Source organism: Gymnodraco acuticeps, unplaced genomic scaffold (genome assembly GCF_902827175.1).
Source record: "Gymnodraco acuticeps unplaced genomic scaffold, fGymAcu1.1, whole genome shotgun sequence".
NCBI classification, from domain to species: Eukaryota; Metazoa; Chordata; class Actinopteri; order Perciformes; family Bathydraconidae; genus Gymnodraco; species Gymnodraco acuticeps.
The window spans coordinates 384,857-396,890 of NW_022990772.1; the positions used below are offsets into that span (position 1 = coordinate 384,857).

The following is a 12,034-nucleotide window of genomic DNA, read 5'->3' on the forward strand; positions in this document are numbered from 1 at the left end:
GAGAGAAAAGACAATGAATGAGAAGACAGTAGGTGGTGAGGCCGACTCTATCATTAGGCTCCTTACTGATCATTTCACACAGCAGATGTTGGATCTCTTGGCTGTATGTGAGGTCATTAGAGATATAAAACATGCAGTAATTGCTATGTAGCATGATCTCCCTTTAGAACAGCAGGAGAGAGCCATATGTAACACTTCACACTCATAAAAGGGTCCTCTAAGCCAGAGAGAAATTACTATGCATTTGTGTCGCTCCGGCTCCTGCACATCATTGTGGTGTTACCATGGAGATGAGGATGTCCTCTTGTTTGCCAGTCTCCCCATCCCCAGGTCGCAACACCTGTGAGTGACCACAGTGAATTTTAAAAAGTACCCATGCTGAATGACCTGCTCCTAGAAAAGAAGTAGATAAAACTGTTTCTTTAACAGGTTTATCCTACATTACTATAGATTGTCAAACTGATTTATTTTAACTTACACTATTTATGTAAAAAAAGCAAGACACATGTTGGTTTACAACACTGATCCTTTGAAGGGGCCCATCATTTGTAAAATAAAGACTTCAATATCTCAGGAAATACATACATTTGCTTTCTTTCTGAGAGTTTTCTGGGAGAAAATGTACACAACTCTCTTGCTTGTGCATCTAATATTCAGCACAACGACTGTAAACAGCTAGCTCTATGGTCGCACTCACCAGGCGACCGACATTAACTACAGGAAGTTCATATGACCTGAGCTGAGTAAAAGGCTGTGTTCAGAAAGACCTACTGACACACTTTGTATACTAAATATGATGTCAAATTGAGTTCATGGTGCGTTCCCACTGCATATGTGTATTTTGTGGATGTGAGAAGTACGCTCCAATGTGTGATCAGTATCCAAATAAAGCCTGTTTTTTATAGCTTCGCTGTTGCGTTTTAGGAGACATAGGGGGGAGCTGATGGCTGGATGATGCTGGCTGTTTTTCTCGAGTATACTTAAGTGTGAACAGTCTGTTGATAATGGCAAACTTTACAGTAGTAAATTATATGAATATGCAATTTTGAACACAGCCCTGAGCATCACAACATTTAGAATTACACTAAAAAGTGATGCACATGGGTGACATGTCATGGTTGTCCTCCCACATGATCTAAACAGAGTAACATTGGAAGTGTCCGACCACTCAAGCTGTTTTAGTGTTCTTTCACACAGATACAATCTAATTACGGGTACAAACATTGTCATTTTGGACCAAATTAGGACATGGGACACAATCACCCATTGTGCCATTTTGCATATCTTATTTGGTAGTGGCAATTTTCACAGAAAAGGACACAAGATAAAGCAAACACCAAGATATATCAGCAAAACATTTTTTTATTCCAGTTCGACTTAAATATGAATGAACTGCTGCTTGTTTACATCAGGTTTTGATGATTATTCTATCTTCCATCTTTAATGTGGTGTCTATTCCAAATCTCGTCATGATTTCATTTAGTCACGCTGTACAAACATACGGTGTGCTTGGTGTAAAGCATTAAGATTCAGGTGGGGTGAACTAACAACATTATGCACCGTAGAGGAGACAATTTGTGACGGAGAGGTGCTAAACCCTGGCAACAGTGACACATTAGAGTTGCTATTAGCAGTAATGATGGCAACGCAGGGATGTGTCACACTGAACAGATGGGAGAGACTGGGAGAGAGAGGCAGAGCGGCAGAGAGAGAGGGGAGAGGATGTGTGAGAAAGTGCTTTGGCTTTTTGCATATATCCCTGGAGAAGTGGCCCGGGGAAAGGGGTTGAGTGCTCTCTTTCGCTGTTCTCCTCCATAAGGCTTAGTGTTGGAGAAAAGCATGGAGCCCATCCCCCAGTGGATTATTCCTTCAACAGTGCTAAGCCCCCGTACTCCCACGTCCGGGCGGCCCTCAAACATGTATTCATTATGAGAGACATTGAATGCACCGAACACAAACACACAGTGGTGAACATGTTCCCTCCTTCCCCCACATCTTCTTTCTTTCACTCATCTTTATTTGTCCTTCTTTTCAAATGCCAGTACATGCCTTGAATATAACACACAAACACAACCACACACATCTGCCCGCACACACACAAACAAATATGTAAACCCCCTCACCTACATCCACAGTACGCACACATGGGCTAACGCATGCACGCACAAACACACAAAACCTTCACTCGTTTGCTCTCACGCACAGGCTTGTGCCTCTTCTGTCGCACACACACACACACACACACACACACACACACACACACACACACACACACACACACACACACACACACACACACACACACACACACACCACACACACACACACACACACACACTCTAGTATTCAGGTATTCAAGCAGCTAAGGCAGTGGGAGAATATGCTGTGCCGCCTCCGTTTGACACAAGCAGCTTTTTCTGTTATATAAGGCGAGTTACCGTGACGATGAGCCTTGTTAAAGGAGAGTGCGCAGGGCCTTTTGCGTCTTTGTATGTCTGTACATTTGTGTGCGTATGTTTGGGTTGTGGGTGGCATATTGTGCCAGCATATCTCTGCATGAGCATGTATGTGAGGCTGGGGGAGAGATTAGCAGTTCTTATGTATTTGCATAAATGTACTGCATGTGGCCACTTCACAGTGACAGTGAGAATGTGTGACTGTAAGACGATGTAGTGCATGAGCAGTGCACATCTAGGATTGTCATTACAGTAACTTGGTGTAAGACTATGTCCAAACTCAAGTGGGTAAATTCAAAAACGTTTAAGGTTTTTTTCTGTCCACAGGGCATGTTCTGGTTGTATTCTGAAAGTTTAGCATCCTTGAAATACCAAAACAACAAAAAAAGGCTCTGATCTCTTCTTTTTGGCTTTTGCAGAACTGAAGCTTTGCAGTATTTCCTCCAGAGGTTTTTTTAAATGTTTACTTGCTTGAAGAAATGAAAGAAGCCTACATTTCTTTAAATCAATGACATGACAAGAAAAGCATAACCACATAACCAGCACACATTACATTCAGATTTTGGATGTTTTGCCGATCAACACGAAAGGTGCAATTTTGAATGAGTAGAGAAATAGAAGGCTATTTTCGCGCATATAAGATACATTTTTCTGTGATGTATCTGCTTTAGTCTGGACATGGGCTATGTTTGCTGTGATTTCCTCATCCAATCAGTGAAAGTCAATGAAAGAGAGAGAGAAAGAGAGGAAGCCATTTTAAATGGTTGATGGGTTTTCAAATACCAAGAGGTGCAGAATGTGCATGTGCCACTCCAACTATTCTGAGAAGTCGCACCACAGCAACCTGCTCTGTCCTCACACAGAGATGAGATGAAAAATCAACATACCGTGAAAAATGGCTTGTCAAGCTTCAGTAAGGAGGTTTTACGCAATCCCTTCTGCCACAGTCTCCCGCTACGATAATGTAAATACAGGCAAAGGTAAAAGGAAATTCTGAAATTAAATCAAAGCATCCTTCACTCTCTTTATCTCTAATTTCCTTTCCTCTCCTGCTGAACTCCGCTTATTTGTGTTTTCATAATGCTCCTACACGCTCTTGTGCCAGCATGTGTTTACTTTTGTTCTCTAGGAGGCGAAAACTGAAAGCTCAAAGCTGAAGTGCTTGTTTCTGTGCCAGGCGCACAACACTGACACACTTTGATAAGGCAAACCAAGAAAAGTGAATTTCTGAGCGAAGTTCCATTGTTGGTTAAGACCGTAGTTCAAACAGACCAGCCACCTGAGTATATGAATATTCAATGTACCCTTCACTTAGCTTTGCACCAAGATAGGAAAGGAGGAAAACAGATCTGACTGTAGTAATAATTACCAGCAACTTTAAAGTTTACAAACTAAAATATATATTATATAACCAAGAAAACATTTCTTTTTGAGCAGAGTAACATGCTAGCACCATTTTTAGCAACTGTGCAGTGTCTATTGATTGTCGTCACAGTGACAACAACACTGCAGGCAGTTACTGTGACCGGCTGTTCAGTGAGGAAATAGTTTAATTGTTAACACAACCAGGCTTCCTGTTTCCTACTCCTTCCAGTTTTATGCTAAGCTAACTGCTAATTTGCTGTACAGAATGGTATTGATATTCCAACCCAGTCTCACGGAATTTCGTGTTATAGTCACAACATGTAATCTATTGATTCGTGTTCACCAACACGATTTTCCCCTTTTTTTCGTGTCACACAGAACAATTTTAAAAGCAATGTGTTTCAATTGGTAGTATGTTTCGTGCCTGCACCACGTATTTTTGTCCGTTCGGGTCTTGGAAGACCGGAAGCTGTGTGGTTCATAAAAACATTTTCTTACTCAATATCAAGCCATGATTATTGTTTTTATTTTAAATCGTATAATGTCGGACTTTTTTTGCCATCCGTGAGGAGAGGAAATGAGGCTCAGAATACTGAAATATGTATTTTTTTAAATCTTTTTTTCCTTCTAAGTTGTTATTATTTTCTAAATAACACACTGTTATTTACTCAACAATAACACACAATCATCCTTGCTTTTATTTATTTGTTTAACTCTATAATGTCGGGCTTTTTTGCCGTCCGTCAGGAACTGAATTTCAAAATAAAGTCACCGGAAACAGACGTTCGATACACACCCACTGAACTGATTACCCAAGATCCTCAGCTATGGTTGAAGCTCGGTGATTGGATGTTTTAGCCGCAATGCACGTTGGGATATGGTGTTTATGCGATGTGAAATCTGAAAACATAAAACAAAAAAATAAATAATACTTTATTCCGAGTGTGCTTGCTTTTCTCTTTCAAAGTCATCACATAGCGCCATTGTAATACACGGTTCGGCTGCATTAAATATTACACATCTGCCGTAGTTCTTTATTTATAGAGCCCTGATGAGAAGACTTCTGGACAAACTGGAAGAACTGCCACCAAAACTGAATACGTGACGTGGATCATAAATATATCAGCAATTAAACAACATCTTCAATTTCTCTTCTCACAATACGTCTCCTTGCAGTATCAATACTAATTCGGGTGACTTTTATATTTGATCCAATTGGTAGATAGGTTATATTTACACCATAACAGTGCACAGCTGATAGACAGGGACTAGTTTTTAAAGATATTATTGATTTTCTTTGAATTAAAGAATGTAAATACTGAGTTCTGAGAATAGTCAGGGGATTTGGGTGATGGGAGACACATCTATGGATTCAGAATTTCAATAGCTTACCATTAAATGATGTATATACCTTTCTGTCTGTGATGTTTTACAAATCAGATATTAATGTGTAGAAGTTAAACATGTCAAATAATATAGCAATATCCTGTACAATTATGTGAAATCATGAATAAAACTACACATCTTCAGATGTTATACATACATAAGTGTCCTACACTAATAATACAAAGTGTAATTTGTTGTGTTAACACTTTAAACTTGACAGTTTTTGAACCTGCACCGCCTAGTTGTTAAAGCACGTTATTTAATCCTTTTTTTAACATGTTATATTTGATGAAAAAAATATTAAGAGAACATACAAAATAGGGGGAAAGTAGAAGGTCAATGATAGAAATATAGAATATAAAATATCAAGAATATACTGTAAGTGATCTCTACAATAAAACAGTTTAGTGCCGGATGTACAAAGATATTAATAGGAGGAGGTGCAAAACAGAAAAACGAATCAATCTTTATTTAAACATTAAAGAATACTTTAGGTTAAGGTCTTCTTTTAAATAAGAAAAAAGCTTTGGGGGTATTTACAGATAAATATTAAGCCTGACAAAGTACTTAACGTCTAATATATTGCTTTCCTGCAATGTTAACTATGTTGAAGCACTTATTTTAACTGATATTATACATATTAATTATCCTCTTATAAGATGTATGTAGATAGTATAAGACATTTGCAGAATATGACAGTTTAATGGTGGAGGTACACACACATATTGATAGATGTCTTGTAATGCACTGTTGAGGAACCTGCAACCCAAGTTTTTCATCATTGCATAACTTCAACGTAGTTGTGTATATGTTATGTCAATAAACCTTAGAACATCTTGTGTATCGGTATTTAAAGAACACTGTTACACAAAAATGTTTCAAACAGTGAATCAAGCCAAAATAGTGTGGGATCCTCGGTGCAAGCCGAAGGGACTATTCAGTGGACATTTACATTTCCGCAGCATTTGCAATAAACATGAACAGTTAGAACATCTCCTCCTTGAGTCCAATATTGACTGTTTGGGAATATCGGCTAAAACAGTCTTCACCATGCACTATTGTATCTATGTCAGGATATAATGTGTTTAGGAAGGACAGACTGAAGGGAAAAGGCGGGGGTGTGTTGCTTTATGTGAGGAATACCATTATTTGTAGGGAGGTTGCTCTTCCAGCTAATGTTGAGTTTGATTGTGTTGGTGTGGAAATCACCCTTTCTGAGGAAATGTCCCTCACCATGATTTGCCTATATCGACAACCCACCGCTAAGGTGGATTTCTATGATCAGGTAAAACTCTTGCTGAATTCCTGTGACTCCAACAAAGAACTAATCATTTTAGGAGACTTTAACATAAACTGGAATGACAAACAAAATAGAAAGAACTTAAAACAGATCACGGATAAACACAACTTAATACAACTAATGGATCAATCGACTAGAATAACTAAAACCTCCAAGACTAGATAGATTGAGTATTTACTAACAAAGCTGACAGAATAGTTAAAACCTACAACTTCCTGACTGGTCTTTCTGACCATAATCTCATTCTTTTTACCAGGAAACTCACAAAAAAAGCTTCATGGCCACACCTAAAACCCCTGCCTTTGGTTCTCGCTTCATCCCCAAAAATCTGCAACAACATTTTATGGATGCAGTGAAAATGATTGATTGGGGGGACACTGAAGATATTGGTGAAAACAGTAATCTGCTAATATCTAAAAGTAATGATACAATCTTCCTTCTCAAGGAGAGGGTGCCTTAGGGACAGGAAGCAACATCATCTTCCCTGGCTGAATCTACAATGCAGGAATCTCATGAAATCTAGAGACCAACTATTAAAGCAGAGCTTGAAATCCGGACTATACACTGACAGACAGAAATTCACTCATGCTCGTAACAAGGTAACACAAACAATAAGACAGGCCAAAGCGAACTTCTTCATCAATATAATTGAAGGTGCGAAAGGTAACGGTAAAAAAGTTTGGCAAATCTTAAATAAACTATTAGGTAAACATACAAAACAGGAAAATAATGTTCTAGAATTAAAAATCAATGATGCCCTGATAAAAGACCCTGCAGTGTTGGCCAGGTCTCTAAATTAGTATTGCATAAATAGTGCTCTGGATATTACAAAGCTCTTCCCGCCATCTGAGGTTCCATTCTTGGACCATTACTGTTTTCACTGTACATTAATGACTTGTCTAATGTATGTCCTGAGTTGAATGTGCAAATGTATGCCGATGATGCAGTCATCATTGTACATGGCAAACCCACTGAAATGATCTCATCTTGTCTCTCTAATGCTTTGGACAAGGTTCAACACTGGCTGAACAACATTTGCTTACAGTTAAATGTAAAAAAAAACAGTATGCATGATGTTCAGTAAACGACCAGTCAAAATCGAAGCATCCAATGTGTTTTTAAACGGAGCAGAATTAGAACTAGTACCCCACTTTAAGTATCTTGGAGTCATATTGGACTCAAACTTGACTTTTAAGAAACATAATTAAGAAAGTATCCAACACCATTAAATTCAACCTTTCTTAACTGTCAATGCTGCAAAGTCATACCTCCACTGTATGATTCTATCCCACATTGAATACTGTTTGACAAACTGGTCGTTTGCTTGTGCCACAAACCTGAAACCAATAGAACAATTCAGGGTTTCCCACACATAGACTATACTTGGGCGGGCCGCCCAGGAATATTAACGGCCGCCCAAGTATATTTCGCGACCCATTTAGGTTTTTTGTGTTGTTGTTGTTTTTTTGTTTTTTTTTCGTCTGTGACCACGATGCCATCTGTGATCGATTAACTTGTGGACAATGATCCCTTGCTCTCCTCCTGTACCCAGTCCCGGACTGGCCATCGGGAGGACTGGGGGGTTTCCCGATGGCCTGGCCTGTTAAGTGGCCTGCCTCACACAGGGTGACTGGCTGTCTACATGATGTGGCCTGCCGACATGGCCACTGTCATACAGATCATAAATCAAAGCCCTTGATTGGTCTCTGTGTGTCATTCAAGCTCGGGATAACCTCAGCTCAGGTGAGGTAAAGGTCTCTCTGAGTGTTTAGATAGTTAACTTAGTCTAAGTTCTCAGTGGGTCTCAAACGGTTTGGTCACCATTTATGTAAACACATATTTCCATTTGAAGGGAGAGTGATTGGTAAAATATGCATGAATACAAAATAAAAAGTTAACTAGGTGAAAAAAGGTAAGATACACTTTTAAAACTTGTTAAAACTTGCTAAAAACTAGTCTTTGCTGCTGCCTCAAAGAGGAGCAGGGGGGAGAGGAGGGAGACAGGAGAGGCTGGTTCAGGAGCCCAGACACACTCATAACTATAAATGAACCAAAAATAAATAAATAAACAAGTTTCAGTGGTTTTTTTATATTGGAAATGGGATGTTATTGGTTATGGCCATGATTTTATGATTATTGAAATGTATCCAGTTCTGTTTCATATAGGTGTTTATAGTCTCTTTATTTGCCCCTCAAAATGCACCAGATTGATGCATTTAACTCCAAAATAAACCCCCTAGAGGATTTGAGGTCCACCCCCACTTAAAATCACATTGATAGGTTCCTAAATACATTTACCATTTTTTTTAAATAGTAACCCATGTCCATATGTTTATTTGTGGGTAGTAGATTTAAACTACAGGGCTATCACTATGGGCCCTGCCTGTACCTGTTCGCTCTGCCATCGCGGTTAATGTCAATGTTGTTGCACGTCACCTCAACCCCCACACCCCCCGCGACCACCACCCCTCCAAGTATATTTCAGATCTGTGGGAAACACCGGAACAGCTGTACAAGAGAGCTATCAAGGTGTTTGACAGAAAGCCATATTCATACCACCACTCTACCATCCTTGAAAAACACAATTTCTTGAGTTTTGACAATTTTAAGTCTTTTAAAATGTTTACATGGACTGCCCCCCCCCTTAGGGGAATTCATCCACAAAAAACACACTGGATGCTGCACTAGGTCAGAAACCAGAGGAGACTGTGAAGTCCACCATGTAGACGGACCACTTTCAGTCAAAATGTACTATCAATTAAGGGCAGCTCATTCTGGAATAGCCTCCCAACTGAGTTACGGGATTGTCCCACTTTGAACAGTTTTAAAGGTCAACTAAAAGAATGGTTGAGAAACAAACAGACGTGTAATCACCGCTAACTAACTAATCTCCTTTTGCACTTTATGTAGCTCTTTTATCTTCTCTTGCACTTTATATGTCGTAGCTGCTACATTGTACTGCCATGTGGTTAATGCTTGTATATGCTGCTCATGCTTATTTTTGCTTTGTATATAAATGTCATGTTCTTAAATGTTGTATGTGAGGGACTACGGATGGAAATTAGCTAAAAGCTCAAATCCGGCATATTTACATTTTGAAGCATTAATTGTTCAAAATGTTCATCAATGTGCATTGTCCCTCTTCAAATAAACAATGAAATAAAAATTATATACAGTCTTTAATGAACTATTAGTAGAGAATAACGAGTAATGAATATGCTTTATAGGGATCTGCAGATAAATGTTTGTCTTCTCAAGCACCAACTAATATCTCTCCTGATTGTTGGCACTTGACAATCACCTTCCCTGAATTTTACTCAGGTGTAACTAAAGTCTGATTTTAGCGTTGTTTATATTTCACATCATTAATCAGAATCTGCAAAGTAACTAAAATAAATGTAGTGGAGTAAATACCAGGTTAACCTCTGAATTATAGTGGAGTAGAATTACAAAGTAACAATGTGGGATATTAATGCTGCCCATTATGGACACAAGCAATTTTCACCCATTTATTAATTATATGTTTTAAATTTGATAACACCAATATGTTTCTTATCCCGTAAACCTCCAGGGGTGTACACAGTTTAATACTGGCAACTTCTAATCGTGGGAAAACGAAAACGTCTTTTAAAACTACAATTCCCAGTAGAGACGTGCCATAGAGAACATGTTGCGAAACACCCAGCATGTGTAGTTCTGGAGGGGGGGGACTGGACCCGTTCAAATCCAGTTTTGGATAGTCTGCCGTGGTTTCATTCCATTTCATAGAGCTGTTTGAAGCTCGGCGTAACCTTGGCACACTGCCACTCCAACATCCAATCACAGAGCTTGAAGATTAATCACAAGGTTTGTCAAGAAAAGGGACTGTAGTCCCAAACGATAGCTGAGGATTATGGGTAGTGTAGTGTCTTCCGCCATCCTAAACTCTGAAAAACTATTTGTTTCTCCGAATCGAAGGGGGAAAACACAAAAGCATCGTACACAATTTAAACCAATCAATGTTGTGTAATTAACAAGTATAAACTGATGTGTTTAGTTGATGAGTACTGCAGATTACTATGCAAACTTCGAGACCGGAAATACTGTTTTCACCCCAAGCTGTTGCCTGGCAACGCAATTATGTTGATAGTTATTTCATATCGCATTAACACCATATCCCAACGTGCATTGCGGCTAAAACATCCAATCACCGAGCTTCAATCATAGCTGAGGATCTTGGGTAATCAGTTCAGTGGGTGACTGGGTGTGTATCGAAATGTCCCGGAAATGTCTGTTTCAGGTGATTTTATTTTGAAATTCAGTTGGTGCAGGCACGAAACATACTACCAATAGAAATACATTGCTTTTAAAAATCGTTCTGTGTGACACGAAAAAAGGGGAAAATCGTGTTGGTCAACGAATCAATAGATTAAATGTCGTGATTTTTTTTTCTTCAAAAAGACGTGTCATTGTTACTTGAAAATGAAAAATTCATACAAATTAATCTGTTATTCTCTCTTCCTGCTGCAGGTGGTTCATCAGTTAGTTCCAAGAAGACGACCTTTGACACCTCAGCTCTCTCCGAAGCGGCGACCTCTAAACCTGATCCCACCCAATCTGCCATAGCGGAGCCCAGCAGCACTGCTCGGACCACAAGCCTTCCAGAAAAAAGGGGCATCCTAACTCTGGACTTACGAAACCCTCAGCCCCCGGGCCCAGCCCCTCCTCTGACCCCTCCTCTTCCTCCTCTAGACAGCCCCGACCTTTCACCTCTGCCACCTCCCTTCCTGTCTCCACCTCTGCTCTCATCCAAACCTTTTTCTACCTCCCGTCCCTCAACACTGCCTCCAGCTGAGAGCCCCCCCCCATCCCGTCAACCTTAACCTAAAGACCCTGCCACGGCTCTCCATCAGGGAGAACGGTGGCCCCCCGCCGGCGATGAATGAAGAGGAGGATGAGAGGAAGATGCTGGAGGACGATCTGAAGAGATGCATTGATGACTTCAAGAAGATCCGCTTGCCCAGACAGTTTCCAGATCGCAAGAGGCACTGGCAGAGTGACTTGCTCAAGAAGTACAACGCATAGAGCGCTGTGCTGCAGCAACAACAAACTTGACGAAGATTTTATAACAATGTTGTGAGCGGTGGACTCAAGATTTACATTCCTTTTGCTCCGAAAGTTTACTCAAACCTTTATTATTATTATTATTAGCTTTTGCATGACAACAGAAGTTAATTGTCTGATTAACTTTAGTGCTTAGACTGAGCTTGAACACATACACCATTAAACAGTGACATTTGTCTTTTCCCATCATAGAAAGCAACATCCCTATAGAAATGTGTAGTCACACATCTTTGTTTCACACAGCCATTTGGAGAAAGATTTATCCTCACTCAAAGAATGGTATGTAATGTCTGTAATTAGAGATGTCTGCCCTGCTCTCTCTACTGTATCCACTAATCAAGCAGCTGGAGCTAAGTGTGAAATGCATTTTAGGCTTTTGACCTTGCTGATGCAAAATAAAAGAAAGAAGTGAAACCCCTTCTAA

The 12,034-nt window shown here is 39.7% G+C and overlaps 1 protein-coding gene across 1 annotated transcript; it reads left to right on the plus strand.

Annotated features, from left to right (window-relative positions):
• Positions 1 to 284: 284 nt before the first annotated feature.
• LOC117556961 (cyclin-dependent kinase 12-like) lies at positions 285 to 11,571 on the plus strand. Its single transcript, XM_034232595.1, has 3 exons — positions 285 to 342; positions 11,017 to 11,332; positions 11,370 to 11,571. Exons 1-3 carry the CDS (start codon positions 285 to 287, stop codon positions 11,569 to 11,571), a joined length of 576 nt encoding a protein of 191 aa, XP_034088486.1.
• Positions 11,572 to 12,034: the final 463 nt, after the last annotated feature.